This window comes from Caretta caretta, chromosome 3 (assembly GCF_965140235.1).
Source record: "Caretta caretta isolate rCarCar2 chromosome 3, rCarCar1.hap1, whole genome shotgun sequence".
NCBI classification, from domain to species: domain Eukaryota; kingdom Metazoa; phylum Chordata; order Testudines; family Cheloniidae; genus Caretta; species Caretta caretta.
Window position 1 is genome coordinate 39,706,446 of NC_134208.1, and position 27,893 is coordinate 39,734,338.

The 27,893-nt window shown below is 45.2% G+C and overlaps 1 protein-coding gene across 1 annotated transcript in view; it reads left to right on the forward strand.

The window, feature by feature from the left end:
- The window catches only part of SH3YL1 (SH3 and SYLF domain containing 1), a 158,325-nt gene extending 136,668 nt beyond the window's left edge, over positions 1 to 21,657 (forward strand). Inside the window, exon 10 of the mRNA XM_075126446.1 lies at positions 20,904 to 21,657. Within this exon, the coding sequence (XP_074982547.1) occupies positions 20,904 to 20,911 (8 nt within the window). The 3' untranslated portion in view covers positions 20,912 to 21,657. The remainder of the gene's footprint in view (positions 1 to 20,903) is intronic.
- The last annotated feature ends 6,236 nt before the right edge of the window (positions 21,658 to 27,893 follow it).

The following is a 27,893-nucleotide window of genomic DNA, read 5'->3' on the forward strand; positions in this document are numbered from 1 at the left end:
GAGATCTTGTAGGTGTTGTCTGAGGGGTTGGAGCAAATGCGGTTGTATCGCAGAGCTTGGCTGTAGATGATGGATCGTGTGGTGTGGTCTGGGTGAAAGCTGGAGGCATGTAGGTAGGAAGAGCGGTCAGTAGGTTTCCGGTATAGGGTGGTGTTTATGTGACCATTGTTTATTAGCACTGTAGTGTCCAGGAAGTGGATCTCTTGTGTGGACTGGACCAGGCTGAGGTTGATGGTGGGATGGAAATTGTTGAAATCATGGTGGAATTCCTCAAGGGCTTCTTTTCCATGGGTCCAGATGATGAAGATGTCATCAATACAGCGCAAGTAGAGTAGGGGCGTATCAAGGTTCCTCCCCCACTCTGAACTCTAGGGTACAGATGTGGGGACCTGCATGAAAAACCTCCTAAGCTTATCTTTACCAGCTTAGGTCAAAACTTCCCCAAGGTACAAAATATTCCACCCGTTGTCCTTGGACTGGCCGCTACCACCACCAAACTAATACTGGTTACGGGGGAAGAGCTGTTTGGACGCGTCCTTCCCCCCAAAATACTTCCCAAAACCTTGCACCCCACTTCCTGGACAAGGTTTGGTAAAAAGCCTCACCAATTTGCCTAGGTGACTACAGACCCAAACCCTTGGATCTGGGAACAATGAAAAAGCATTCAGTTTCTTACAAGAAGACTTTTAATAAAAATAGAAGTAAATAGAAATAAAGAAATCCCCCCTGTAAAATCAGGATGGTAGATATCTTACAGGGTAATTAGATTCAAAAACATAGAGAACCCCTCTAGGCAAAACCTTAAGTTACAAAACAGATATACAGACAGAAATAGTTATTCTATTCAGCACAATTCTTTTCTCAGCCATTTAAAGAAATCATAATCTAACACATACCTAGCTAGATTACTTACTAAAAGTTCTAAGACTCCATTCCTGGTCTATCCCCTGCAGAAACCAGCATATAGACAGACCCACAGACCCTTTGTTTCTCTCCCTCCTCCCAGCTTTTGAAAGTATCTTGTCTCCTCATTGGTCATTTTGGTCAGGTGCCAGCGAGGTTACCTTTAGCTTCTTAACCCTTTACGGGTGAGAGGAGCTTTCCCCTGGCCAGGAGGGATTTCAAAGGGGTTTACCCTTCCCTTTATATTTATGACAGGGCGTTAGGGGACGAGAGCTGAGGAAGCGTTGGTTCTAAATCAGCCATAAAAATGTTGGCGTACTGTGGGGCCATGCGGGTACCCATAGCCGTGCCGCTGATCTGAAAGTATACATTGTCCCCAAATGTAAAATAGTTATGGGTAAGGACAAAGTCACAAAGTTCAGCCACCAGGTTAGCTGTGACATTATCGGGGATAGTGTTCTTGACGGCTTGTAGTCCATCTTTGTGTGGAATGTTGGTGTAGAGGGCTTCTACATCCATAGTGGCCAGGATGGTGTTATCAGGAAGATCACTGATGGATTGTAGTTTCCTCAGGAAGTCAGTGGTGTCTCGAAGGTAGCTGGGAGTGCTGGTAGCATAGGGCCTGAGGAGGGAGTCTACACAGCCAGACAACCCTGCTGTCAGGGTGCCAATGCCTGAGATGATGGGGCGCCCAGGATTTCCAGGTTTATGGATCTTAGGTAGTAGATAGAATATCCCAGGTCGGGGCTCCAGGGGTGTGTCTGTGCGGATTTGTTCTTGTGCTTTTTCAGGAAGCTTCTTGAGCAAATGCTGTAGTTGCTTTTGGTAACTCTCAGTGGGATCATAGGGTAATGGCTTGTAGAAAGTGGTGTTGGAGAGCTGCTGAGCAGCCTCTTGTTCATATTCCAACCTATTCATGATGACAACAGCACCTCCTTTGTCAGCCTTTTTGATTATGATCTCAGAGTTGTTTCTGAGGCTGTGGATGGCATTATGTTCTGCACGGCTGAGGTTATGGGGCAAGTGATGCTGCTTTTCCACAATTTCAGCCCGTGCACGTCGGCGGAAGCACTCTATGTAGAAGTCCAGTCTGCTGTTTCGACCTTCAGGAGGAGTCCACCTAGAATCCTTCTTTTTGTAATGTTGGTAGGGAGGCCTCTGTTGATTAGTATGTTGTTCAGAGGTATTTTGGAAATATTCCTTGAGTTGGAGACGTCGAAAATAGGATTCTAGGTCACCACAGAACTGTATCATGTTCGTGGGGGTGGAGGGGCAGAAGGAGAGGCCCCGAGATAGGACAGCTTCTTCTGCTGGGCTGAGAGTATAGTTGGATAGGTTAACAATATTGCTGAGTGGGTTGAGGGAACCATTGCTGTGGCCCCTTGTAGCATGTAGTAGTTTAGAAAGTTTAGTGTCCTTTTTCTTTTGTAGAGAAGCAAAGTGTGTGTTGTAAATGGCTTGTCTAGTTTTAGTAAATTCCAGCCACGAGGAAGTTTGTGTGGAAGGTTGGTTTTTCATGAGAGTTTCCAGTTCTGAGAGCTCATTCTTAATCTTTCCCTGTTTGCTGTAGAGGATGTTGATCAGGTGATTCCGCAGTTTCTTTGAGAGCGTGTGGCACAAGCTGTCAGCATAGTCTGTGTGGTATGTAGATTGTAATGGATTTTTTACCTTCAGTTCACCTGCACATCCACCAATGTGATATATGCCATCATGTGCCAGCAATGCTCCTCTGCCATGTACATTGGTCAAACTGGACAGTCTCTATGTAAAAGAATAAATGGACACAAATCAGATGTCAAGAATAATAACATTCATAAACCAGTCGGAGAACACTTCAATCTCTCTGGTCACGCAATCACAGACATGAAGGTCGCTATCTTAAAACAAAAAAACTTCAAATCCAGACTCCAGCAAGAAACTGCTGAATTGGAATTCATTTGCAAATTGGATACTATTAATTTAGGCTTCAGTGCACATTACAGACTTTGATACAATTAACTTAGGCTTGAATAGAGACTGGGAGTGGCTAAGTCATTATGCAAGGTAGCCTATTTCCCCTTGTTTTTTCCTACCCCCCCCCTCAGACGTTCTGGTTAAACTTGGATTTATGCTGGAAATGGCCCACCTTGATTATCATACACATGGTAAGGAGAGTGATCACTTTAGATAAACTATTACCAGCAGGAGAATGGGGTGGGAGGAGGTATTGTTTCATGGTCTCTGTGTATATAATGTTTTCTGCAATTTCCACAGTATGCATCCGATGAAGTGAGCTGTAGCTCACAAAAGCTTATGCTCAAATAAATTGGTTAGTCTAAGGTGCCACAAGTACTCCTTTTCTTTTTGCGAATACAGACTAACACAGCTGTTACTCTGAAACCGGTGGATTTTGTGTGGCACTTTGTGTGTGGTATTTTGTAAAGAGGCAATGCCGGAATGAATATCCTTGGCTGTTTGTATTGTATTTGGCTCATATTCTGAACTAATGTTTACTTTGTTTCATAATTGTATTTCTACTACAATGGCAGCGTAAATAAAAGTCTGTCTTAAAGTACAGTGTTGTAATATGCGGGGGATGTTCCTTAGTAATGGGATAAAAAGAAGAATGGATGAGTTGAGTTAAGTTTGGGGACTGTATGGCTAAAAGTCATCAAAATTCTAAAGGCCTGATCACACAAACTTTAATCACGTGTCCTTACTCACACAAGTAGTTCCACTGATTTACTTGCATGATTAAGGGTTCAGCTTTAACTTACAGTGTAAGATGCTTGGAAAGTCAGCCAGAGACTTTGACCCACGTAAAAAAAATAGACCACAAAAGATAATCTTATGTGGGATTTTTGCTCCCCTTCATTTGGAATGTTAATAATCCAGTTTAAACAAACAGTGTAGAGTGGCTCTAAACCCCAATGATGGTTGCCTTGAAAAGGTGTATAGTAATAATATCAATACATTTTGAATCTTTATCATAGAATCATAGACTCAAAGGACCGGAAGGGACCTTGAGAGGTCATCTAAGCGACCCCCCTGCACTAATAGCAGGATTAAGTATTATCTAGACCATCCCTGACAGGTGTTTGTCTAACCTGCTCTTAAACAACTCCAGTGATAGAGATTCCACTTTTCCCCAGGCACTTTATTCCAGCTCTTAACTACCCTGACGGTTAGGAACTTTTTCCTAAAGTCCAACCTAAACCACCCTTGCTGCAATTTAAGTCCATTGCTTCTTATCCTATCCTCCGAGGTTAAAGAGAACAATTTTTCTCCCTCCTCCTTGTAACAACCGTTTATGTACTTGAAAACTATTATCGTATCTTCTCTTTCCCAGAGTAAACAAACCAAATTATTTAATCTTACCTCAGAGATCAAGTTTTCTAGATCTTTAATAATTTTTGTTGCCCTCCTCTGGACTTTCTCCAGTTTGTCCACATCTTTCCTGAAATGTGTCACCCAGAACTGGACACAATACTCAAGCTGAGGCCTAGTCAGTGCTGAGTAGAGCAGGAGAATTAGTTCTCATGTATTATTTACAATACTCCTGCAAATACATCCCAGAATTATGTTTGTTGCACCAAAAAAAAAAAAAAAAAAAAGCAATGTTATGCTATTGACTCATATTTAGCTTGTGGTCCACTATGGCCCCCAGATCCCTTTCTACAGTACTCCTTCCTAGGCAGTCCTTTCCCATTTTGTATGTGTGCAACTGATTTGTTCCTTCCTAAGTGGAGTACTTTGCATTTGTCCTTATTGAATTTCATCCTACTTAGTTCAGACCATTTCTCCAGATCATTGAATTTTAATCCTATCCTCCAAAGCATTTACAATCCCCCCCCCCACACTCCCCACTGCTTGGTATCATCCGCAAGCTGTATAAGTGTACTCTTTATGCCATTATCTAAATCATTGATGAAGACATTGAACAGAACCGGACCCAGAATTGATCCCTGCGGGACCCCACTTGATATGCCTTTGCAGCTTGACAGTAAACCACTGATAATTACTCTCTGGGAACGGTTTTCCAATCAGTTATGCACCCACCTTATAGTAGCTGCATCTAGCTTGGATGTCCCTAGTTTCTTTATGAGAAGGTCATGTGAGACAGTATTAAAAGCCTTTATTTTTATTTTCAATGTCTAGAGGCACTTTTCATGATTATCAGAATACATCTCAGAACACAGCCCTCTCAGGTCAGTTTATGTTGTGACGGTGTTTATGCTAAAGCCTGCAACAATCTGGTCAGTTGGCTATGTATGATAGAATACCAGGGTTGGAAGGGACCTCAGGAGGTCATCTAGTCCAATCCCCTGCTCAAAGCAGGACCGATCCCCAATTAAATCATCCCAGCCAGGGCTTTGTCAAGCCTGACCTTAAAAACCTCTAAGGACGGAGATTCCACCACCTCCCTAAGTGTTTCACCACCCTCTTAGTGAAAAAGTTTTTCCTAATATCCAACCTAAATATCCCCCCACCCCGCAACTTGAGACCATTACTCCTTGTTCTGTCATCAGCTCCCACTGAGAACAGTCTTGATCTATCTTCTTTGGAACCCCCTTTCAGGTAGTTGAAAGCAGCTATCAAATCCCCCCTCATTCTTCTCTTCCGCAGACTAAACAATCCCAGTTCCCTCAGCCTTTCCTCATAAGTCATGTGTTCCAGTCCCCGAATCATTTGTGTTGCCCTCCGCTGGACTCTCTCCAATTTTTCCACATTCTTCTTGTAGCGTGGGGCCCAAAACTGGAAACAGTACTCCAGATGAAGCCTCACCAATGTCAAATAGAGGGGAATGATCACGTCCCTCAATCTGCTGGCAATGCCCCTACATATACATCCCAAAAAGCCATTGGCCTTCTTGGCAACAAGGGCACGCTGTTGACTCATATCCAGCTTCTCGTCCACTGTAACCCCTAGGTCCTTTTCTGCAGAACTGCTGCCTAGCCATTCGGTCCCTAGTCTGTAGTGGTGCTTGGGATTCTTCTGTCCTTGTTGAACCTCATAAGATTTCTTTTGGCCCAATCCTCTAATTTGTCTAGGGTCCTCTGTATCCTATCCCTACCTCCAGTATATCTACCTCTCCTCCCAGTTTAGCCTGCAAACTTGCTGAGGGTGCAATCCACACCATCCTCCAGATCGTTTATGAAGATATTGAACAAAACCGACCCTTGGGGCACTCCACTTGATACCGGCTGCCAACCAGACATGGAGCCATTGATCACTACCTGTTGAGCCCGACAATCTAGCCAACTTTCTATCCACCTTATAGTGCATTCATCCAGCCCATACTTCTTTAACTTGCTGGCAAGAATACTGTGGGAGCCCGTGTGAAAAGCTTTGCTAAAGTCAAGGAACAACATATCCACCGCTTTCCCCTCATTCACAGAGACAGTTCTCATAATAGAAGGCAATTAGATTAGTCAGGCATGACTTGCCCTTGGCGAATCCATGCTGACTGTTCCTGATCACTTTCCTCTCCTCCAAGTGCTTCAGAATTGATTCCATGAGGACCTGCTCCATGATTTTTCCAGGGACTGAGGTGAGGCTGACTGGCCTGTAGTTCCCAGGATCCTCCTCCTTCCCTTTTTTAAAGATGGGCACTACATTAGCCTTTTTCCAGTCGTCCGGGACTTCCCCCAATCACCATGAGTTTTCAAAGATTATGGCCAATGGCTCTGCAATCACATCCACCAGCTCCTTTAGCACTCTCGGATGCAGCACATCTGGCCCCATGGACTTGTGCTCATCCAGCTTTTCTAAATAGTCCTGAACCACTTCTTTCTCCACAGAGGGCTGGTCACCTCCTCCCCATGCTGTGCTGCCCAGTGCAGTAGTCTGGGAGCTGACCTTGTTCGTGAAGACAGAGGCAAAAAAAGCATTGAGTACATTAGCTTTTTCCACATCCTCTGTCACTAGGTTGCCTCCCTCATTCAGTAAGGAGCCCACACTTTCCTTGACTTTCTTCTTATTGCTAACATACCTGAAGAAACCCTTCTTGTTACTCTTAACATCTCTTGCTAGCTGCACCTCCAGGTGTGATTTGGCCTTCCTGATTTCACTCCTGCATGCCCAAGCAATATTTTTATACTCTTCCCTGGTCATCTGTCCAATCTTCCATTTCTTGTAAGCTTCTTTTTTGTGTTTAAGATCAGCAAGGATTTCACTGTTCAGCCAAGCTGGTCGCCTGCCATATTTACTATTCTTTCTACACATCGAGATGGTTTGTCCCTGTAACCTCAATAAGGATTCTTTAAAATACAGACAGCTCTCCTGGACTCCTTTCCCCCTCATGTTATTCTCCCAGGGGATCCTGCCCATCAGTTCCCTGAGGGAGTCAAAGTCTCATTTTCTGAAGTCCAGGGTCCGTATTCTGCTGCTCTCCTTTCTTCCGTGTGTCAGGATCCTGAACTCGACCATCTCATGGTCACTGCCTCCCAGGTTCCCATCCACTTTAGCTTCCCCTACTAATTCTTCCTGGTTTGTGAGCAGCAGGTCAAGAAGAGCTCTGCCCCTAGTTGGTTCCTCCAGCACTTGCACCAGGAAATTGTCCCCTACACTTTCCAAAAACTTCCTGGATTGTCTGTGCACCGCTATATTGCTCTCCCAGCAGATATCAGGGTGATTAAAGTCTCCCATGAGAACTAGGGCCTGCGATCTAGTAACTTCCGTGAGTTGCCAGAAGAAAGCCTCATCCACCTCATCCCCCTGGTCTGGTGGTCTATAACAGACTCCCACCATGACATCATCCTTGTTGCTCACACTTCTAAACTTAATCCAGAGACTCTCAATTTTTTCTGCAGTTTCATACCAGAGCTCTGAGCAGTCATACTGCTCTCTTACGTACAATGCAACTCCCCCACCTTTTCTGCCCTGCCTGTCCTTCCTGAACAGTTTATATCCATCCATGACAGTACTCTAGTCATGTGAGTTATCCCACCAAGTCTATTCCAATCACATCATAATTCCTTGACTGTGCCAGGACTTCCAGTTCTCCCTGCTTGTTTCCCAGGCTTCTTGCATTTGTGTATTGGCTCTTGAGGTAACTCGTTGATCGTCCCTCTTTCTCAGTATGAGGCAGGAGCCCTGCCCTCTCGCGCGCTCCTGCTCGTGCTTCCTCCCAGTATCCCACTTACCTCAGGGCTTTGGTCTCCTTCCCCCGGTGAAGTAGTTTAAAGCCCTCCTCACTAGGTTAGCCAGCCTGCTTGCGAAGATGCTCTTCCCTCTCTTCGTTAGGTGGAGCCCGTCTCTGTCTAGCACTCCTCCTTCTTGGAACACCATCCCATGGTCAAAGAGTCCAAACAGTCAAGAGTTTCTCTCCCACCAAGATGAAAATGACCAAAGAAACCTTGCAAATGGACATTCCAGTTAGAGATCAACCTGGGTGAAACTTGATCTTCAAGACAGTTATATCCCTTTGGGATTTGCCATGATAATGATCTCAGGATGCTGATACGTTGAGGTCGTATTCTGCCTTCAGATTTATGGACACAACTCCTTTCTGAGAGTCACTTATGTATCCAAAGACAGAATGGACAAATGATTTTTGTTTGCCATTCTCAAGAATCCATTTCAGTACCTATATACTTTAACCAAACATGAAACATCCTTCCAAATTAGCACTGTGTTAGCCATCTCAGCAGTGACATCAAGGATCAAATGGATATAGAGAATGAACTTCTCATTTATCCTTAGAGGTAGTCCTCTAGGTAAGAGTAGAACTTAGGCGGGTAAAGGAAATGATTAATATTGCCCCTAATAAAATTATACCTGATCGATACATAAATAGAAGACTTATTTTTCCAGGGCTGACAGACTGTCTCCTTTCACAATCCAAAATTTAAATAAATGTTTTTCACCTATTGTGAGGGCATGGGTGGGAGGCTAGATGGTGGTGTGAGTTAATGCACCATTTTGCATATCTGAATACTTTGGGGTCTTATCCTGCCTTGGCCACAAGTAGAAATAAATTGGGAGCTGCTATCTTAGTCTCCAGTGGAAATGAATCTACATCACCAAAACACAGTGCAGTTGGCTAGGATTGGTAATCTCTGCTCAAGAGATCTAGGAGTGAAATACTGGAGTGCTTGCGGCTCAGTGACATGGTTAGAGAAAGGGGCTGGACACTGTGTTCAGCTTCTGACTGCCACCTATGAAATGTCGACCAAGTCGTTTGACCTTTGTGAGCCTCAGTTTCCTCATGTGTAAAATGAGGGAAATACCAATTCATGTTTGTAAAGCACTTTGAGAACTAAGATGAAAATTGCTATGTTAGTGCAATGCATTATTGCTATTTCATCATTTCATTCTGTCGATTTGTAATGAACCATTATTGTATTTTACTGTGTAGAGGACTGAGCAAAGTTGCACAATTTGCCAAGTTTGCACAGTACTTCTCCACACTATCCCTGACTGGTCTGTTATTAGGGTTCAATCCTGTAAAGTGCTGAGCTCCCAAAGCACTGATGTTGTCTATAAGAGCTAAGGACATTCATCATCTTATAAGATCAGACTTCGTTGGCAGTCAAAGTACATCTAAACTTGATGCCCGATTTATGAGATGCAAAGAGACATACTAGGTACTGTTCAAAACTCCACTCATCCCCTGCAATGACTAATCACTTGTTTGCAGACCTAAATTTCACAGGACATTATTTTCTACATTACAGAATTTGCAGCATTACTATATTCCCACACTTTCAACAAAACCATATCCTGAAGTAGAATTGCAATCTCATGCAAACTCCAGCTGTCCTAAACACCCATTGCTCCAGAAGCAACCCTTTGGCCCATTTTCATAATTATATGTATGTTATAAAAAAGAAACAAGAACATGGGAAAGGAAAATAAGTTTAAAATAAGCATCAAAAACTGTGGGAACCTGCAGGGAAAAAAAGGAAAAATAAAAGAAATAGTGAATTTAATAATTCTCCTTTGCAACAATATGAAAATCTAAAAAAAGTCCAGCCATGTATGTATTGACTTTATTTATAGGTGAACTCATTGCCTGAAAACTTGTCTGCTTTATACTAAATAAAACAAACCTCTACATAAATAGGTCTTTTTAAAAAAAGACTAAAAAAAAATCTCCATTCCCTGCTACTAAAATGGTCCAACAGTCAATTGGAGGCCTGACTAAAGAGCTGCATCTTACATTGCACCTACAGCTTGTCCAGGTTAGGGTCTGGCAGCCTGCAAGAGAAAGCAATTTCCAGAGAGATGGACCTTCTGCTTTGGTCCTATTTTAGTATGGAAATATCTACCTTAAAACGGGCATCAGGAAATCTCCATATTCCACAAATGCTGTAACATCATGAACCCAGAAAAATGAGTTTCCACTGCTATTGAGTATTCAGGGAGGGATAAGCTCTCAAATGGATGAGACCCTCCGCCTGCCACTGAGGGCTTTACAGATCCTAAACAAAGCTGTACAGTCGGAATCAGTGACAACGGATGTCGTATGTTTATAGGGCCTGATCCAATGCCCATTGAAGTCAGTGGTGGTGTTTCCATTGATTTCAGTGGGCTTGGGATCAGATGCTAATGATATGCTCCACTTAAGAAATGAGCCACTATATTCAGCACGAGGTGGAAATTTTGGGGTACATTTAAAAATGAAGCACTTTAATCTGTCCTTTTTAGTTTAAAAAGCTGTAGGTTCATAGATTCCAAGACTAAAAGAAACCATTATGATAATCTAGTCTGACCTGTATAGCACAGGCCATAGAAATTTCCCAAAATAATTCCTAGAGCATAGCTTTTAGTCAAATATCCAATCGCCAGTAATGGAGAATCCACACAACCCTTTGGTAAATTGTTCCAAAGGTTAATTACCCTCACTGTCACAAATTCATGCCTCATTTCCAGTCTGAATTTCTCTAGCTTCAACTTCCAGCCATTGGATTGTGTGTTATACATTTGTCTACTAGATGGAAGACCCCATTATTAAATATTTGTTACCCATGTAGGTATTTACAGACTTTGATCTTTACCTCCATAACCCTTCTTTTTGTTAAACTAAACAGAGTAGGTCATTGTGATGAGAACCTAATACAAAGAATGGTCACAGCCCCGGGCAAACCACAGAAGGTAAAAGACCATCAATGTTGTGAAGAACAGCAATGGATTCAATAGCATCCAAAACTGTGGTGGTATATGCACATGCCATCTCCTGCCAGGATGGCTAGTGAGTGTGTGGACACTGCAATTACTGTCTACCCAACTGTCTCAGACCCCACCACACTGAGGTCAAGGGTCAGAGTGAAAGCCCTGGTGTTCAGGTCAGCGTGGCTTAGCAGCCAGAGTCAATACAGCAGCCCTGGTGTTCAGGGCAGCATGGCCTAGTGGCCAATACCCAAGGGGCTGAAACTGGGGAGAGGGGGTTGGCAGCCCTGGTAGGGGGGCCCAGGCCCACCTGACTCCACCAGGTCCTGACCCAGGGGCCTATCAGTGGCAGAGTAGTCTGCCACTGGGTCAGCAGGGAATCCCTCTGAAACATGTTGATCTCACACAGGTGGGAGATACCACTTGCTCACTCTCTCTGGGTCACTTCCTACCGTGCTTTCTGAAGCTGTAGTCATTGGGGTATCAGGGTCACTGGGCTCCTCAGTGCAGGTAATTCCCTGGTGCTCTATTGGCCACAGATCTCCAGTCCAATTCTCAGGCTCTCCAGATCCTACAAGCAAGGACTATTGACAGTTCCTCAGCTAGAGCCTCCATCAAAGAAGTCAGGCCACTCTCTTTTATACTAGTATAGCACTTTGTGCTTGCCCAGTATGGTCTGAGGGGTGGGACTTTCTCTGCCCATAGTGTGGTGTTAACCCTTTCTGGTCCAGTGCGGGGTATGCACACCCTGTCACACAAGTGTGTGGACTATATTGGCACAGATCAGGCACATGCCTCCACAGGAAGAACAGAATGCATAACCACAGTTCTAGTCCATACTGCTAGGGGTTTTCCTCTGCTAACCAGCATCTCTACCATTTTACCTGGATTAAGTTTAAATTAGTTTAATCATAGAATCATAGAATATAAGGGTTGGAAGGGACCCCAGAAGGTCATCTAGTCCAACCCCCTGCTCGAAGCAGGACCAATTCCCAGTTAAATCATCCCAGCCAGGGCTTTGTCAAGCCTGACCTTAAAAACCTCTAAGGAAGGAGATTCTACCACCTCCCTAGGTAACGCATTCCAGTGTTTCACCACCCTCTTAGTGAAAAAGTTTTTCCTAATATCCAATCTAAACCTCCCCCACTGCAGCTTGAGACCATTACTCCTCGTTCTGTCATCTGCTACCATTGAGAACAGTCTAGAGCCATCCTCTTTGGAACCCCCTTTCAGGTAGTTGAAAGCAGCTATCAAATCCCCCCTCATTCTTCTCTTCTGCAGGCTAAACAATCCCAGCTCCCTCAGCCTCTCCTCATAACTCATGTGTTCCAGTCCCCTAATCATTTTTGTTGCCCTTCGCTGGACTCTCTCCAATTTATCCACATCCTTCTTGAAGTGTGGGGCCCAAAACTGGACACAGTACTCCAGATGAGGCCTCACCAATGTCGAATAGAGGGGAACGATCACGTCCCTCGATCTGCTCGCTATGCCCCTACTTATACAGCCCAAAATGCCATTGGCCTTCTTGGCAACAAGGGCACACTGCTGACTCATATCCAGCTTCTCGTCCACTGTCACCCCTAGGTCCTTTTCCGCAGAACTGCTGCCTAGCCATTCGGTCCCTAGTCTGTAGCTGTGCATTGGGTTCTTCCGTCCTAAGTGCAGGACCCTGCACTTATCCTTATTGAACCTCATCAGATTTCTTTTGGCCCAATCCTCCAATTTGTCTAGGTCCTTCTGTATCCTATCCCTCCCCTCCAGCGTATCTACCACTCCTCCCAGTTTAGTATCATCCGCAAATTTGCTGAGAGTGCAATCCACACCATCCTCCAGATCATTTATGAAGATATTGAACAAAACCGGCCCCAGGACCGACCCTTGGGGCACTCCACTTGATACCGGCTGCCAACTAGACATGGAGCCATTGATAACTACCCGTTGAGCCCGACAATCTAGCCAGCTTTCTACCCACCTTGTAGTGCATTCATCCAGCCCATACTTCCTTAACTTGCTGACAGGAATACTGTGGGAGACCGTGTCAAAAGCTTTGCTAAAGTCAAGAAACAATACATCCACTGCTTTCCCTTCATCCACAGAACCAGTAATCTCATCATAGAAGGCGATTAGATTAGTCAGGCATGACCTTCCCTTGGTGAATCCATGCTGGTTGTTCCTGATCACTTTCCTCTCATGCATGTGCTTCAGGATTGATTCTTTGAGGACCTGCTCCATGATTTTTCCAGGGACTGAAGTGAGGCTGACTGGCCTGTAGTTCCCAGGATCCTCCTTCTTCCCTTTTTTAAAGATTGGCACTACATTAGCCTTTTTCCAGTCATCCGGGACTTCCCCGGTTCGCCACGAGTTTTCAAAGATAATGGCCAATGGCTCTGCAATCACAGCCGCCAGTTCCTTCAGCACTCTCGGATGCAACTCGTCCGGCCCCATGGACTTGTGCACGTCCAGCTTTTCTAAATAGTCCCTAACCACCTCTATCTCCACAGAGGGCTGTCCATCTCTTCCCCATTTTGTGATGCCCAGCGTAGCAGTCTGGGAGCTGACCTTGTTAGTGAAAACAGAGGCAAAAAAAGCATTGAGTACATTAGCTTTTTCCACATCCTCTGTCACTAGTTTGCCTCCCTCATTCAGTAAGGGGCCCACACATTCCTTGGCTTTCTTCTTGTTGCCAACATACCTGAAGAAACCCTTCTTGTTACTCTTGACATCTCTGGCTAGCTGCAGCTCCAGGTGCGATTTGGCCCTCCTGATAACATTCCTACATGCCCGAGCAATATTTTTATACTCTTCCCTGGTCATATGTCCAACCTTCCACTTCTTGTAAGCTTCTTTTTTATGTTTAAGATCCGCTAAGATTTCACCATTAAGCCAAGCTGGTCGCCTGCCATATTTACTATTCTTTCGACTCATTGGGATGGTTTGTCCCTGTAACCTCAACAGGGATTCCTTGAAATACAGCCAGCTCTCCTGGACTCCTTTCCCCTTCAAGTTAGTCCCCCAGGGGATCCTGGCCATCCGTTCCCTGAGGGAGTCGAAGTCTGCTTTCCTGAAGTCCAGGGTCCGTATCGTGCTGCTTACCTTTCTTCCCTGTGTCAGGATCCTGAACTCAACCAACTCATGGTCACTGCCTCCCAGATTCCCATCCACTTTTGCTTCCCCCACTAATTCTACCCGGTTTGTGAGCAGCAGGTCAAGAAAAGCGCCCCCCCTAGTTGGCTCCTCTAGCACTTGCGCCAGGAAATTGTCCCCTACGCTCCATCTCCATCTCTCCACTTCCATAAGACATGGGGAAAACATCTGGGCTGCATGAGAAGCAGATCAGATGTAGATCTAAGTGCCATGCATATATGATGCTACAAAACATCTGACTGTTTCCTCTCATACATTGCACAGGAGAAGTCAGAAGATTAAGCTCTGTGGGACTCTGCAAATAAAACCCCTTATGGATATGGCCCTATTAACCGAAAGGGACATGATGACTGGGCATACGGTACAGCAAATGTGAAGGGTGGAGCACTAGTGTTCAAAGTATTGTGAAGCTTTTCATTTCTCTTCGCTTTGTTTAATTCAGGGGCAAAGAGGAGAAGTAAAATCAATGCTATCAGGGAACTTCCTGAAGGAGATGTCCAGATAAATAGGGTGAGGTATTTTGGAGGAGACTGTTGCAGGGAAAGAGAGAGGCGTGACAGGTCAGAATGAGGTGGAGTGGGAGGTATGGAAGGGGATGGAGAAGAAAAGTAAGGTGTGGAAGCAGCAGCAGTTTATGCAGCCAGCTGGGCAGGTGGACTAATAAGCATCTGGCCAGCTGACAGGGATTTATCAGCTGGCCTTAATAAGAAGCAGCTGCTGTGTCCCAGCCATGCCCATCAGAAGAGTGGTGTACCAGCTGGTGAGGGGTGGAAAAATGAAGAGCTGGAGCTGGAGGAGATACAAGTTCATGGGAGCAGCTGCAGACCTGTCAAAGGATAGCAGGGATGAATTTGGCCTAGTGTTTTTCAGCTTGCATGGAAATCTCATTTGCTTCATTTTGGGATTCATTCTCCATTACTGGGGTGGGGTGGGGTTGGATTGATTAAAAATAGGGTCACATTCCTTCCGTATATTAATAATTAAAGACCCCTGTGGGTCTATACAGGACTTGGATCCTATAAAACTCCCTTCTTTTCCTGCTCATCCTCTGTTCATAAACCCAGGAAGTCAGAGGCCCTCTGAAGAGAAACAGTGTCTCAGCTAGAACAGTTTGTAATTTTCAATAGCAAAGCATTGCCTTCTGCTGATTATCAGTAGCTGCCATGAGCTTTAGCTAAAGTAAGCATGCGAGCTATAATGGAATGAATAGTAAACAGAAACCATTCAGCTGTGATCGAACGTGCTAGTAAGAAAACGTACAGATCTCCAGTGAAGAAATTATCCTCTTGGTATTCATATACATATCCCCAAATCTGTGATTTCCCAAGCCATAAGATCTAAATATAAAATTCCTGTTGTCAAACTTGGCATTCCCTGAATAATTCTTTATTGCGCACAACATACCTGCGTGCTTTCTCAAAGAAAAACACCCTTTTAAGCTAATCACACAATTTATCTTCCAAACTAGAGAAAAGGCTTATTATTTCTATTCTTAAATACTTGTGAGACACTAAGGGACAGATCCTCAAAGGCACTTAGGCACTCATCTTCCTTTTTAGGTGCCACTGACATTTCCAAAGCCAGCAGTCAGCCGCTGTCTAGCCCTGTAGGGGCCTAGGTCCCCTGGGCACTTATGTTTCCATCAGGCCCTCTCAGAGGTCCAGAGAGGCCCAGGCCACTTCCAGCTTTGTGCCATCAGAACCGATATATTTTTATTAATATTTATGAACATTTTTAACTCTTTAATATGACAAACCTATATCAGTTAACAAAAAAATTATGTCTTTTATCAAATCACATCTCTTATTGGCTTAAATGTGCAGCTCTAAGCTGAGCGAGTGTGTCATGTTTTGGTCTGATACGGATGCGCATAAAAACAAGTTGCAAAACTTATCAAATTCAAAAAAATTAACAAGTGTCTAAATTTGAGGCTCCTTTTGAGCTTGAGACCAAGGCCAAATAGCCCTCCTACCCTCCCTCCCGCCCCCCCAATTGGCCCTGGTTTCCACTAGTCAGCATTATAAAGCTGTCTACGCACTGATGCCATGTCACAGCTAATGAATAGCTTGGAGCCCTAGTTCAGCCCAAAGCCTTAGAGACCCCAAAGTGGGATTCTCAAACTAGGTGGGAGGGAAATGCCTATCCTGAAAATGAGGCCCAATTGTGTAGATGTGCGCAGAGCAGAGTGATCACCTGCTACCTGTCAGCCTCTGCATGAGGAGGGCTGGAGGCCAACCAATGATAGAGGGAGGGACAGCACAGCACCCACACAAGAGACACATGGGGGTACAGGTAGTGATGAGCTGCCAAAAGCTGAAGAACCGGTTCCTTCAGTCGCCCTGGGTCTTTGGCGGCACTGAAGGACCCGCCGCCGAAGTGCGGACCCGGAGCAACTGAAGGACCCGCTGCCGAAGTACCGCTGAAGACCCGGAGCGCCGCTGGGTGAGTAAAAATTAAAAAGGGATTCTCAGGGGAGCCTCCCCAGCCAACAGCTCAGGTGGGCCAGACAGGATGTGGCCCGCGGGCTGGAGTTTGCCCACCCCTTTAACAACCGGTTCTAAACCGTCTTCAAAATTTAGCAGCTGGTTTGCGCGAACTGGGTAGGGGAAAATGTATGGCGAGTGTGAAAGAGCTATCAAGCATGAGCAAGAGACCGATGGTTTCAGCTGCTAGGGCATAAGCTACCTAAGGATATGGCTTGGCTTAGGTGCCTCACTTCAGGAGATGGTTCGTTGTCGAGACAGGCACCTATTTCAGGCCTATCAGTCAGTCACATCAGGTCAGCCACCTAGGTGCCTAAGTCCTTCCCTTCTCCCTCCTCCCTTTCTGCCCCTCTGCTCAGCATCTCACTCCTAGCTAGCTTAGGTATATCCCTGCTCAGCCCTGGCTCCAGAAAATCCCTTTCTTAGGCATTTAACTGTCCCCATGCATTGTATGGGGAGCCTGGGTGCCTAACTTGAGGCGGAAAATTCCACAATAGGCAATAGGCTACTTAGGGCAGGGGTTCTCACAACAATTTTTTTGGTGGCCTCAGAGTGCGGCCACCAAATCTTGCTGGTGGCTGCTCTGACAATTTTTCCTAAAATGCTTAGTTAACTTTAGGAAAAACAAATAAATATGCAGAGGTACATGTCCAAATCATTGTAGTCTATCTATACAGGGTGGGTTTTTTTTTACAGACTCAGTAATGAAAACAGTGTGTAGTTGTCTCTATTCTTTATTGGACTTAAACAGAATAGAAACACAAATAAGATGCTTTGAACGTTCTTGTCATTTTTCTTACTGTTTCTGTTGCTTTTTTTGGTTGCCTTTTTTTGTTACTAAGTGTGCTGTGAAAAGTGATATTAACAAACATACAAATATCACTTTTCACAACAGACTTTCTCTGCCCCGGCAAGCCTGGGGACAAATGGTACAGAGGCAGCAGGGGCCAAGGGTGATGGGTCACTTGGGGAGACAATGGGGAGCAGAGGTGATGGGGGGATGAGCTTAGGGCCAGAGCCCGTCACCACACAGCCAGGGAATGGAGCCCGAAGCCCCATGCCCAGGGGAAAGAGCCTAAAGCCCCGTGGCTGGAGCCTGCCACCCCAGGGCTGACACCCAATCCTACTGCCCCCAGTAAGGTGGGGAACTCACTGACTGCCTGTTCCTCCAGCTTGTGTCTCTCCACAGGGGGACAGGGCCCAACTACTCCTGGTGGCCCCTGGGGAGGGGCCACTGCTTTGCGCCCGCCCCTCCACCCCAATCACCGCCCAGGGAGATGTAGCCACAAGAAAGTGTGGTGGCTACATTTGAGAAACATTGACTTAGGCTATGTCTACACTGCAATATAAACCCAGGCTCAGACTCTGGCTCAAGCCTAATCGCCCTTCCATCCACATACAAATCATGCTAACGTCGGGCTGCAGGGTCAAGTTCAAGTCAAGTGATTTCCCAAGGTTCAATCCCTATTGCTTTGAAGTTTAGACGCAGCCCACCTTGACTTGGGTCCTGGATGTCCACTGAAAGTGTCCCCAATCCTCTGGGCCAGCTTGCTTTATTCTCTCTATCCCAAGAATCTCCAATCCACTCCAGTGAAAACAGAAGCAACCCCCCTCCCCATTGGCATACAGCAGCAGCTCATTGAGGCAGCATTAATCCTCCCATTTTCTTCTGACCCCCCTGAGTTGCAAACACACAGCACAGAGACTTCTGTATTTGCAAGGGATATTGCCCAGAACAAGCCTTTTGCAAGCGTGCTGCTTCATGGTTACAGGAGCACAGCCAGATTTTGGTATATCTCTGGTGCGAGGCTAGCAAAACTCTGAACTTTAGTAAGAGTACCAGGAATATTGAAGAAGCTGGCAGCTTCTGGCACACATACCAGTAAATATTGAAGAAGCTGGCAGCTTTGCAAATTTGGCAACCAGTGCAGGAAGTGGATTAAGTGGCTCACAAGAGAATATTGGAAAACCAGGGATCAGAACCACACCTCTGTCAACTCGCTGACATCATGCCCATTTTATGAGGAGTTTGACCCGTTGCTGGGCACTGCACTCAGTACGGAGCCAGTGGTGATGCATAATGATCTGGTCAGCCAGGATGGTCCCTGCTGGCCCCAGAATCCAACATGGTGACTAATGGGAGCCAGCAGCAGGCACTGACTGAGGACAATGAAATCATTCTGTTGCTGAAACCGGTACCAGAGCAGAAGCAGTAGCACAGTTTGGGTCCATACTTGGAGGAGCTGTTTGATGTGAGGAACAGACTGCCATGAAGCCTGCAGCAAACACAGAATGGACAGAAGCTGCCACTGAGCCCAGTACATTCCTGGCTCCATTTTAATGTTTATTAATAGAGTAATAGGAGGGATTTCCACTGTGTAAACCCATGCAAAAGTTATGGGAAACCCCAGCTAGCAGTGTATATCCGCTCAGGGTTGTCCGGGGGGGGCCCAAGTGGGGCAATTTGCCCCAAGCCCCACAGGGGCCCCCATGAGAATTTTCAGGGGCCCCCACGATAGTTTTCGGCGGCACTTCGGTGGCGGGGGGGGTCCTTCAGTGCTGCCGAACACACCCGGAGTGAAGGACCCGCCGCCGCTTCTTCTACTCCGGGTCTTCAATGGCAATTTGGCAGTGGAGGGTCCTTCCGCTCCATGTCTTCAGCAAAGTGCCCCGAAGACCTGGAGCGGAAGGACCCCCACCGCTTGAATTGCCCCCAGACCCCCTGAATCCTCCGGGCGGCCCTGTATCCACTAATGGTGGATTTTATGCCAGTTCCTTGGCTTCCCCTGCTTCCTCTCTCCCACACCACATGGAATTCAGAATGGTGACCGGGAAATGCAAACAATAAAGAACACCTTTCAGATCTATGTTTACTAGACAGGCACGGATTTTTGCTAGGGCCATTCCTGTTTCTTAATAATAATAACCACACATTGCCATGTCTGTAAATATGCCGCTTTGTAATCATTCAATGATCTGTTGAGCTGCCTGGAAACAGTGAACTGTGTGGAGATGGGGGAGGTTGAAATGTGTTCCATTTACAAATCGAGCCCATTTCAGTTAGAGGTAGTCCATGAAATCCATAGATGATAAAATACGACTGAGGTTTGAAACTTTGTCCAGAAATATTCCAGGGATAGGGAGCAGGAAGGCTGTGGAGTTCTGTGTGTTTGCATGAAACCATAACAAGCTAAGTCATGTTGAAGCTAATGCAGCATCCTGATGATTCCCTCATGAATTCTGACCCAATCCTGGGTGCCATAGGCACCAACTCCATGGGTGCTCTGGGGCTGGAGCACCCATGGGGAAAAATGGTGGGTGCTAAGCATCCACCGGCAGCCCCCCAATTAGCTCTTCCTCAGCCCCTCTCCCCCAGTGCTTCCCACTTGTCGGCAGGCCCCACAGATCAGCACCTTCCCCTCCCTCCCTGCGCCTTCCGCCCGCAGCAACCAGCTGTTTCACAGCATGCAGGATACTTTGGGAAGGATGGGAAGGAGCAAGGACGCGGCGCACTTGGGGGATGGGGGCAGAACTGGGCGGGAAGAGGCAGGCCAGGGTCGGGAAAAGGCGGGGATAGAGCAGGGAGGAAAGAGGTGTGGCATGGGTGGGGCTTTGGGGAGGGGTGGAGTTGGGGCAGGACCTGGGGCAGAGCCGGGGTTGAAGCACCTCCCAGCACTTTGTAAAGTAGATACCTGTGCTGGGTGCTGATAGTTGCAAACTTTTCCTGAAGCAAGAACTCCAGATAGGTAGTCACACTGTGGGGAAGGGCATATTTTACAGGGCCACCTTGGTAGCTGACCAGCCCACTCCACTCACAGATGTGTCATTCAGTCACTATACATTTGAATGCTTTAGCTACATACACTCCAGGTTTCCCACTGGCAGCTTGGAATAACATCTCCCTTTGCCAGTCGGGCACCACAAGATCTGTCATGTCCTCCAAAATGTGGAAGGCCTGAAATAATAGGAAAAACTTTTGTAGCATGGCCACTGATTGCCCCGCCCATAATCCCCAACCCAACCTAAGTAGTTCTGCAATTTGTAGGAAACTAAAATCAGCTCTGAATTTTCAACTTGCCATTGTCTCTGCACCTCTTTCACTGTGATTAACCAGGTTGTGTCAGGGAGCTTCTGTGGACTGAAGTCTCCCTCTCAGAAAATACTGAAGTTCAGGTTTGAAAAGTAACATTTTCTGTCCTTGAAATTTCACAAGTATTTTTTCTGTGCTCCTGTACTGGGGTATTTGAGACAATAACCCTCTGTGTCTTGTCCTATTCCAAGCCCCTTGACCTCTACAAGTTGCTGTACCTCCACAGCTCACCCACAGTGCAGTGCAAGCCTGGCCCAAAGTACCGTCATGGACTGGTCCAAGAGGAAGCGTTTCCCTAATGAACTTATGGTTGAAGTTCTGGAGAAGGCCAACAAGCATGTCCAGTACCAAAAGACAGAGACACTTACAGCTAGAGGAAAGGCTGAGACTGGCTGTACAGCTTGAGAACAGGATTTCGGCACTGGAGCAGGTACTTGCTTCACTGTTTCTGGAACAGAAATGGCCTCCAAGGGAGGAGGACAGAACTCAGCAGAGAATCATTTGAGCGGCTGCTATCAATAATGGCTGCAATAGTACCTGCTCTTCTGTATCACCCACACAATATCCTGAGTCTCCTGCACCATGCTCTGGAATGCAGGCCAGAAACAGTTTGGAAAACTCCATGGCTGGGTGGCCCATGCAATCAGGCCCCATGAGCGGCTGGGCAGGGCAACTTAGCCCCATACAGTTCTCCATCTTCGCTTCCTCCTCTGTGGATGCTTCCACTGCCCTCCCCTGAACCCGAGTGCAAGGCAAATGGGGAAAGAAGTGAAAGGAGAATGGGAGACTTGAGGACATGCAATGGTAGGGGGTTTCCCTCTTGTACATGGTTTCACGGTTTGCAATTACTTATGCCCTTTTTTTTTATTTTGTTTTAAAAAGGTTCCGTTGTTACTGGTGTTTTTTGGTGTTGCAGTGGTAGGTGGCCTTCCTGGCAATGGGTGAATGCTGTATTTTTCTAATACATGTTTCTGAATAAATCTTTTTATACCACCAAGCAAGTATACTGCTATCACTGCATCTCATCATACAATGTGTATTTGAAATAATAAAGGTAAACACATGATCAGGGACAATTAGGAGTTAGCAAGCAAATATTACTCCTCTACACAGTTACGTACTTCAATTCACACATCAATCACTTCCTCATATGAATCCAAACTGTGAATCAGCCTCATCCCCCATTTCATAAGTGGCCATATCATTCATAAATACATTTCATGGCAATCAAGTCCCACCCCTCCTCAAGCACTGAATGCCCCCCCCCCAATCAATTAACCTCATCCCCACCCCCCACAAACACATTTATAGATGAACTATGTGAAACGGCACCCCATAATGCTTTATAGAAATATGCTTATGAGAAATATCCTTATTAACATAACTGGAATATGTTTTATGCTAGATATACCATGTACCATATCTCTGCAAAGGTTATGATCTACTGGACATATTCATCCTATTTGTATGCATGTATCATTTTTGTATTTGAAGTTATGAATATTGGCTATGTACTTGTTTGATTTTAAGTATGCTCAGTGAAGCATTTGGTCAGCTTGATGAACAATTTGTGAACAATTTATGAGTTTACCCTGTATAAGCTTTATACAGGGTAAAATGGATTTATTTGGGGTTTGGACCCCATTGGGAGCTGGGTATCTGAGTGCTGGAGACAGGAGCACTTCTTAAACTGTTTTCAGTTAAGCCTGCAGCTTGTGGGGGATATGGTTCAGACTGGGATCTGTGTTTGCAGAAGGCAAGCGTGTCTGGCTCAAACGAGGCAAGGTACTGAAGTCACAAGCTGGCAGGGAAAACAGGCTCAGCGGTAGTCTAGGCACATCAGGTGGCAGTCCCAAAGGGGTTTCTGTGACCCAACCCATCACAAACTATTCCCCTTCATCTTTTGGGCCATGCAAGTCCATAATGTGGGAGCACAAAGGAGCCCTCACTTCTGTTGCCCAGGTACATACCGTTCCAGCAGTGGCAGGTGCACTTTATGGCTGAGTGCGCCAATTCAGTAGCCCCCTGCTGTCATAGGTCCATTCAGGGAGAAATGGCTCCCCTCTTGTGAAGAGCACAGCAAGCCACAGTAATGCAGAAGCATTGATGACACTGGCATCCAAACGGGTCTGTAAACATATCGAACACTGGGATTTCAGTCTGCCAAAAGCACATTCAACAACCATGCTACGGCTGCAGAGAGTGTAATTAAACTGTCTTTTGCCAGGACCTCTAAAAATCAGGCAAAAGGGGGTATGCAGGTCCCCCAGAATAATGGTGGGGACAGTAACTCCATTTATGACAATGTCATTTAGTGGGAATAGTGTCCCAGCCTATCCATCAATGTAGCCTCACGATTAGCAAAAAAACTGGCATGAACTTTCCCAGTGCAGCCAGCATTGAGATTCCTGTGATCCATGAGGGCCTGCATAACAATTAAGTAGTACTTTTTTGCATTTTATGTACTCTTGTGCTCCTTGAGGAGGGCAAACTATGGAGTCGCATCAATGGCCCTGACACAATTTGGAAATGTCATTCTCTCAAAGCCAGCAGTTACTTCAGGAATATCTATTATACCTGCCACATTGGGGTAAACCACATGCTTGATTACCTCAGAAACCTCCACCACAACTTTACCCGTAGCCGACTTTCCAACCCCAAACTAGCTGGCAATGGACCTATAGCAGTCTGGGGTAGCCATCTCCCAGGTGGCCATAGCAATCCACTTCTGGGCTGGCAAGGGTGGCCTCATGCATGCTCCTTTACTCTGGAGGGTGGGGGCAAGCTGCTGACAAAGCTGCAGAAAGGTAGCTTTCTTCATGCAAAAGTTCTGGTCCCAATACTGGTTGTCCCAGGTCTGCACGATGATGTGATCCCACCAGTCTGTGCTTGTGGCCCTGTCCCAGGAGCATCAGTCTACGTAGGGAGCATCAGTGGCTATATGGAGTATCATGAGCAGCATCAACCAGTTTGAGTCTGCCATGCCTGGGTTCTTCTCTCCTGCTCCATCATAAACTCTGTCAGCAAACACCACCAAAATGTCCACCAGTGCCTCATAGAAGCTCTACCCAATTCCTGTATGAAATATGACGTGAAAGTGCAAGCAAGAGAAGTTCTTAAAAGGTGCCTCCACCATGTTGCTTGGTGGGTTGTTCAGACTTCCTCTAGCAGGCAGGGTGGATAGCAAAGTTTTTCCACAGTACACCACAGTCAAAGGGCTAGAGTGGCCACATTTTGGGAGGGGAGTCTGGGAGGTGGCTGGTTTGACTCAGGTCTAAATGCTACAGTATGAATACCAGAACCCCATGTTCAAGCCCAGATTAGAAAATTTTTAACATAGGGTTAACAATCAGTGTAGATGCTCAAGGCCTAGGGTCTCTAACCCAGGGTCAGCTGACTCAAGTCCCACTAACCCTGGGTTTACATTGCAGTGTAAACATACCCCTAGGGGTTAGGCTGAGTGGAGGTAATGACTAAGTACCTTTACAGATCTGGGCCTGAGTACTATGATGCTTGGAGCCATATGATTGCTCTCTATAAATACATCAGAAGGGTAAATACCAAGGAGGGAGCAGAGTTGTTTAAGTGACGCACCAAAGTGGGCACAAGAACAAATGGCTATAAACTGGCCATCAACAAGTTTAGGCTCGAAATTAGGTGAAGGTTTCTAACCATCAGAGCAGTGAAGTTCTGGAGCAGCCTTCCAAGGGGAGCAGTGGAGACAAAAAACCTAACTGGCTTCAAGACTGAGCTTGATAAGTTTATGCAGGGGATGATATGATGGGACTGCCTACGATGGTATGTGGCCCAACAGTGACTGCCAGTAGCAAAAATCCCTAATGACCGGAGATGGGACACTAGATGGGGAAGGCTCTGAGTTATTACAGAGAATTCTTTCCCAGGTGTCTAGCTGCTGGGTCTTGCCCACATGCTCAGGGTCTAACTGAACATCATATTTGGGGTCAGGAAGGAATTTTCCCCTTGGTCAGATTGGCAGAGACCTTGGGGTTTTTTGCTTTCTTCTGCAGCATGGGGCGGGTCACTTGCAGGTTTAAACTAGTGTTAATGGTGAATTCTTTGTAACATGAAGTCTTTAACCATGATTTGAGGACTTCAGTAACTCAGCCAGAGGTTAGGGGTCTATTTCAGGAGTGGGTAGGTGAGGTTCTGTGGCCTGCAATGTGCAGGAGGTCAGCCTAGATAATCATGATGGTCCCATCTGACCTTAGAGTCTATGAGGCTATATACATATCCGGAGCTGTGTTCCCTGTAAGCTGCGTGCTTTGGCAGCCACACAGGAAAGATTTAAGTGCCACCCAGCTGATTAGCTGAGCCCACAGCCAGCAACATTCAGGTGCCCCTCCCCCCACATTGCTCTGTCCTGACCTGCTCTCGGGATCATCCTGCTGGCTGTGCAGAACAGGGAGTGGGGGAGGGAGGAAGGTGCTGATATCAGGGTGTCCCCTTCTCCTGTACCCCATCTCCACAGAGCAGGGCAGAGGGGACAGCCTGGCTCAGGAGGACTTGGAGCTGCTGCAGTCTGAGGTCTGAATGATGAGTGGCTGAATGCCTTTCTTAAAGAGACAGTGCATTCTTTCTGAGATTTCCCCAGCAGCCAGCTCACACAGTCTCTCTGCCTCTTCCCCCGCCTCCCTGCCCATGTACCCCATCTCCACAGAATGGGGTGGGGAGACAACAGGGCTCAGGACAGAACAGGAGCTTTCAGTGAGTGTCTTAAAGAGACAGCGCACGGCTTTCCCCAGCAGCCAGCACACACACTGTCTCAGTGTCACACACAGTCTCTGTATCTCTCTCTCTCACACACACACACACACGGCCTCCGTGTCACACTCACCTCCCAGCACATACTTGTATTATTGTTGTTGTTACTTCTTGGTATTTTCTGCAATGCACATATATTCTCTGTAATTTTAATTCTTTCAAAGTGTGTTATTTTCGTGTTTTGACTGGTCTATGCATTTCATAATTTTTATTTCTCTTACACTTAAATTTAATTCTTTGAGTAGCGAGATCTAAAATGCCCAACCTGTCCTGGCTGGAGTAATTATCCCTATGGTAACTTTTAAAAAATATATATTATATCTAGGTTTTTTGTTTCTACTGGTGGTGCACATAGGCACATACCAAAATTTATTCCACACATGGATGGAAAAAAATTAGAGGGAACATTGATCTGGGGACATAGTTTTTCACAAACAGAAACCTGAAGAGCATATTAGCATTTTACACTACCCTAAAATTACTCAAAATTGAAGATAACTAATGTTTTGCACTGACAAGTTTTGGCATCTCAGCCTTTCTGGTAACTTGATATGTTGTCAATAAGCTGAGCTTAATATGAATTTCATAGATTCATGAAGAAGAGCTCTGGGTAGCTTGAAAGCTTGTCACCAAAGGAAGTTGGTCCAATAAAAGATTATCTCACCCACCTTGTCTCTCTATAGATTCATTAATTTCCTAATACTTTACATTGTTTACATGCCCTAGTGAACTTTTGAATTAAAAATATCTGTACTTCAAATTCTGAAATAACAGGATCTACTAAAGAAAAAGTATATGGAAAGGGAAAAGCCTTCAGAATAAAAGTAAATTTTGATTATAGTTTGGCTGACATTCAAAAATGTAAAAATTCTAATGGCTCCATTCATTTTGGTGGAATTCTTATTATCAAGCAGTCTAAACTTTCTAATCTGTCAGTGGCAGCTAGCATAGGGGTGGCCAAATTATCCCACAGTAAATGGATTTTCTCCTTATCCATTCTGGTTGATAAACAGTTTTGAAAGCTTTTGAACTCTGAAGAAAACTTTGCACTAATGAAACAGACTGAAAGTCTGAATTTGAAAGGAAGGTTTTGCAGCTTCAGTGTGTTTGAAAATGTTGTATCCATACTGCACTTACAATGGGATATTATTTATTTGGGGGGAAAACTGTCATTTTTTTACTTAAATTTTTACCTAAAATTTATAAATTTATAGGTTTTTAAAGGCTAATAAAATGCGGAGTCTCTGAATTGCTCTTTTATCACAAAGGCAAATATGTGCTAAGACTGAGATAGAAGATAAGTGGTAGGACGCACTTCTGTTAAGTTTTTTTAAATTTTAACATTCCTCATGTGGCGTTATAGTCTGCAAGATTTTTTCTTCCTCGAGAGATGAGTTCCAGACACCAACATATAGCATACTGAACAATTATTAAATGGATAGATGCTGTTCCCCACTGAAGTACAAGACGGTAGTCCTTTTGACTTCAGTAGGAGAAGGATCAATGCAAAGTGAGGGATATTGGCAGATGGAAGTACTAGTATTAACAACTATGGCCCTGATTCAGAAAATCTCATAAGCACATTAAAGTCCATCACTATATAGAAATCCATATATACATGTGCATATGTGGGACGTCAGCATGTGCTTACAGTTCAGCATGTGCTTAAGTGCTTTGCTGAATTGGGGCCTACAGGAACTAGCACTAAATAGAAAAGTGTTTGTCTTTCTAAAAGCACATAAAGAGTTAAAAACAGGTTAAAAAAATTAAAGAAGACAAAGAAAGTTTTTACAATTGAGACTAGGAAACGGTTAACCTATTTTCAATTTTGTTTAAATGGTTACAAAGAAAACCACTTGAAAATAGGAAGCATAAAATCAATTAAACCAATGAAAAAGGAAAGGAAGGAAAAAAAATGGAAAACAGGACTGAAAAAGGTCTAAAAATCAATTTGTGTCTTGCATCCCATTTCCATTATGGGACCAGCTCAGATGAGGTGCTAACTGCCCTCCCCTCTTATTAATTGCCTTTGAACACTTACTCTAAATGGGACCCTGACCAAAGTCAGTCTGAGCACTCAGCATGGTAAGTTTTAAGTGTTTTCATGATCCGGACCTATAAGCATTACAAGCCAAAGGAGTAAATAGAGATCCATAGTATATTAGCCTGATTTTCCTAGGTGCTGTGTTCCCGCAATTCCAGTAGAAGTCCAGGGGAGTTTTCAGATGCTCAACACTGCCAAAAATTAAGAATGAAATCCTGAACCCACTGAAGTCAATGAGAATTTTACCATTGACTTCAGTAGGGTCAGATTTCACTCTAGGTCTCAAAGAAAGTGCTTGTTTTTCTGTTCCTTTTCTGTGCACAATATGTTTAAGTAAGTTACATGAAACAAACTT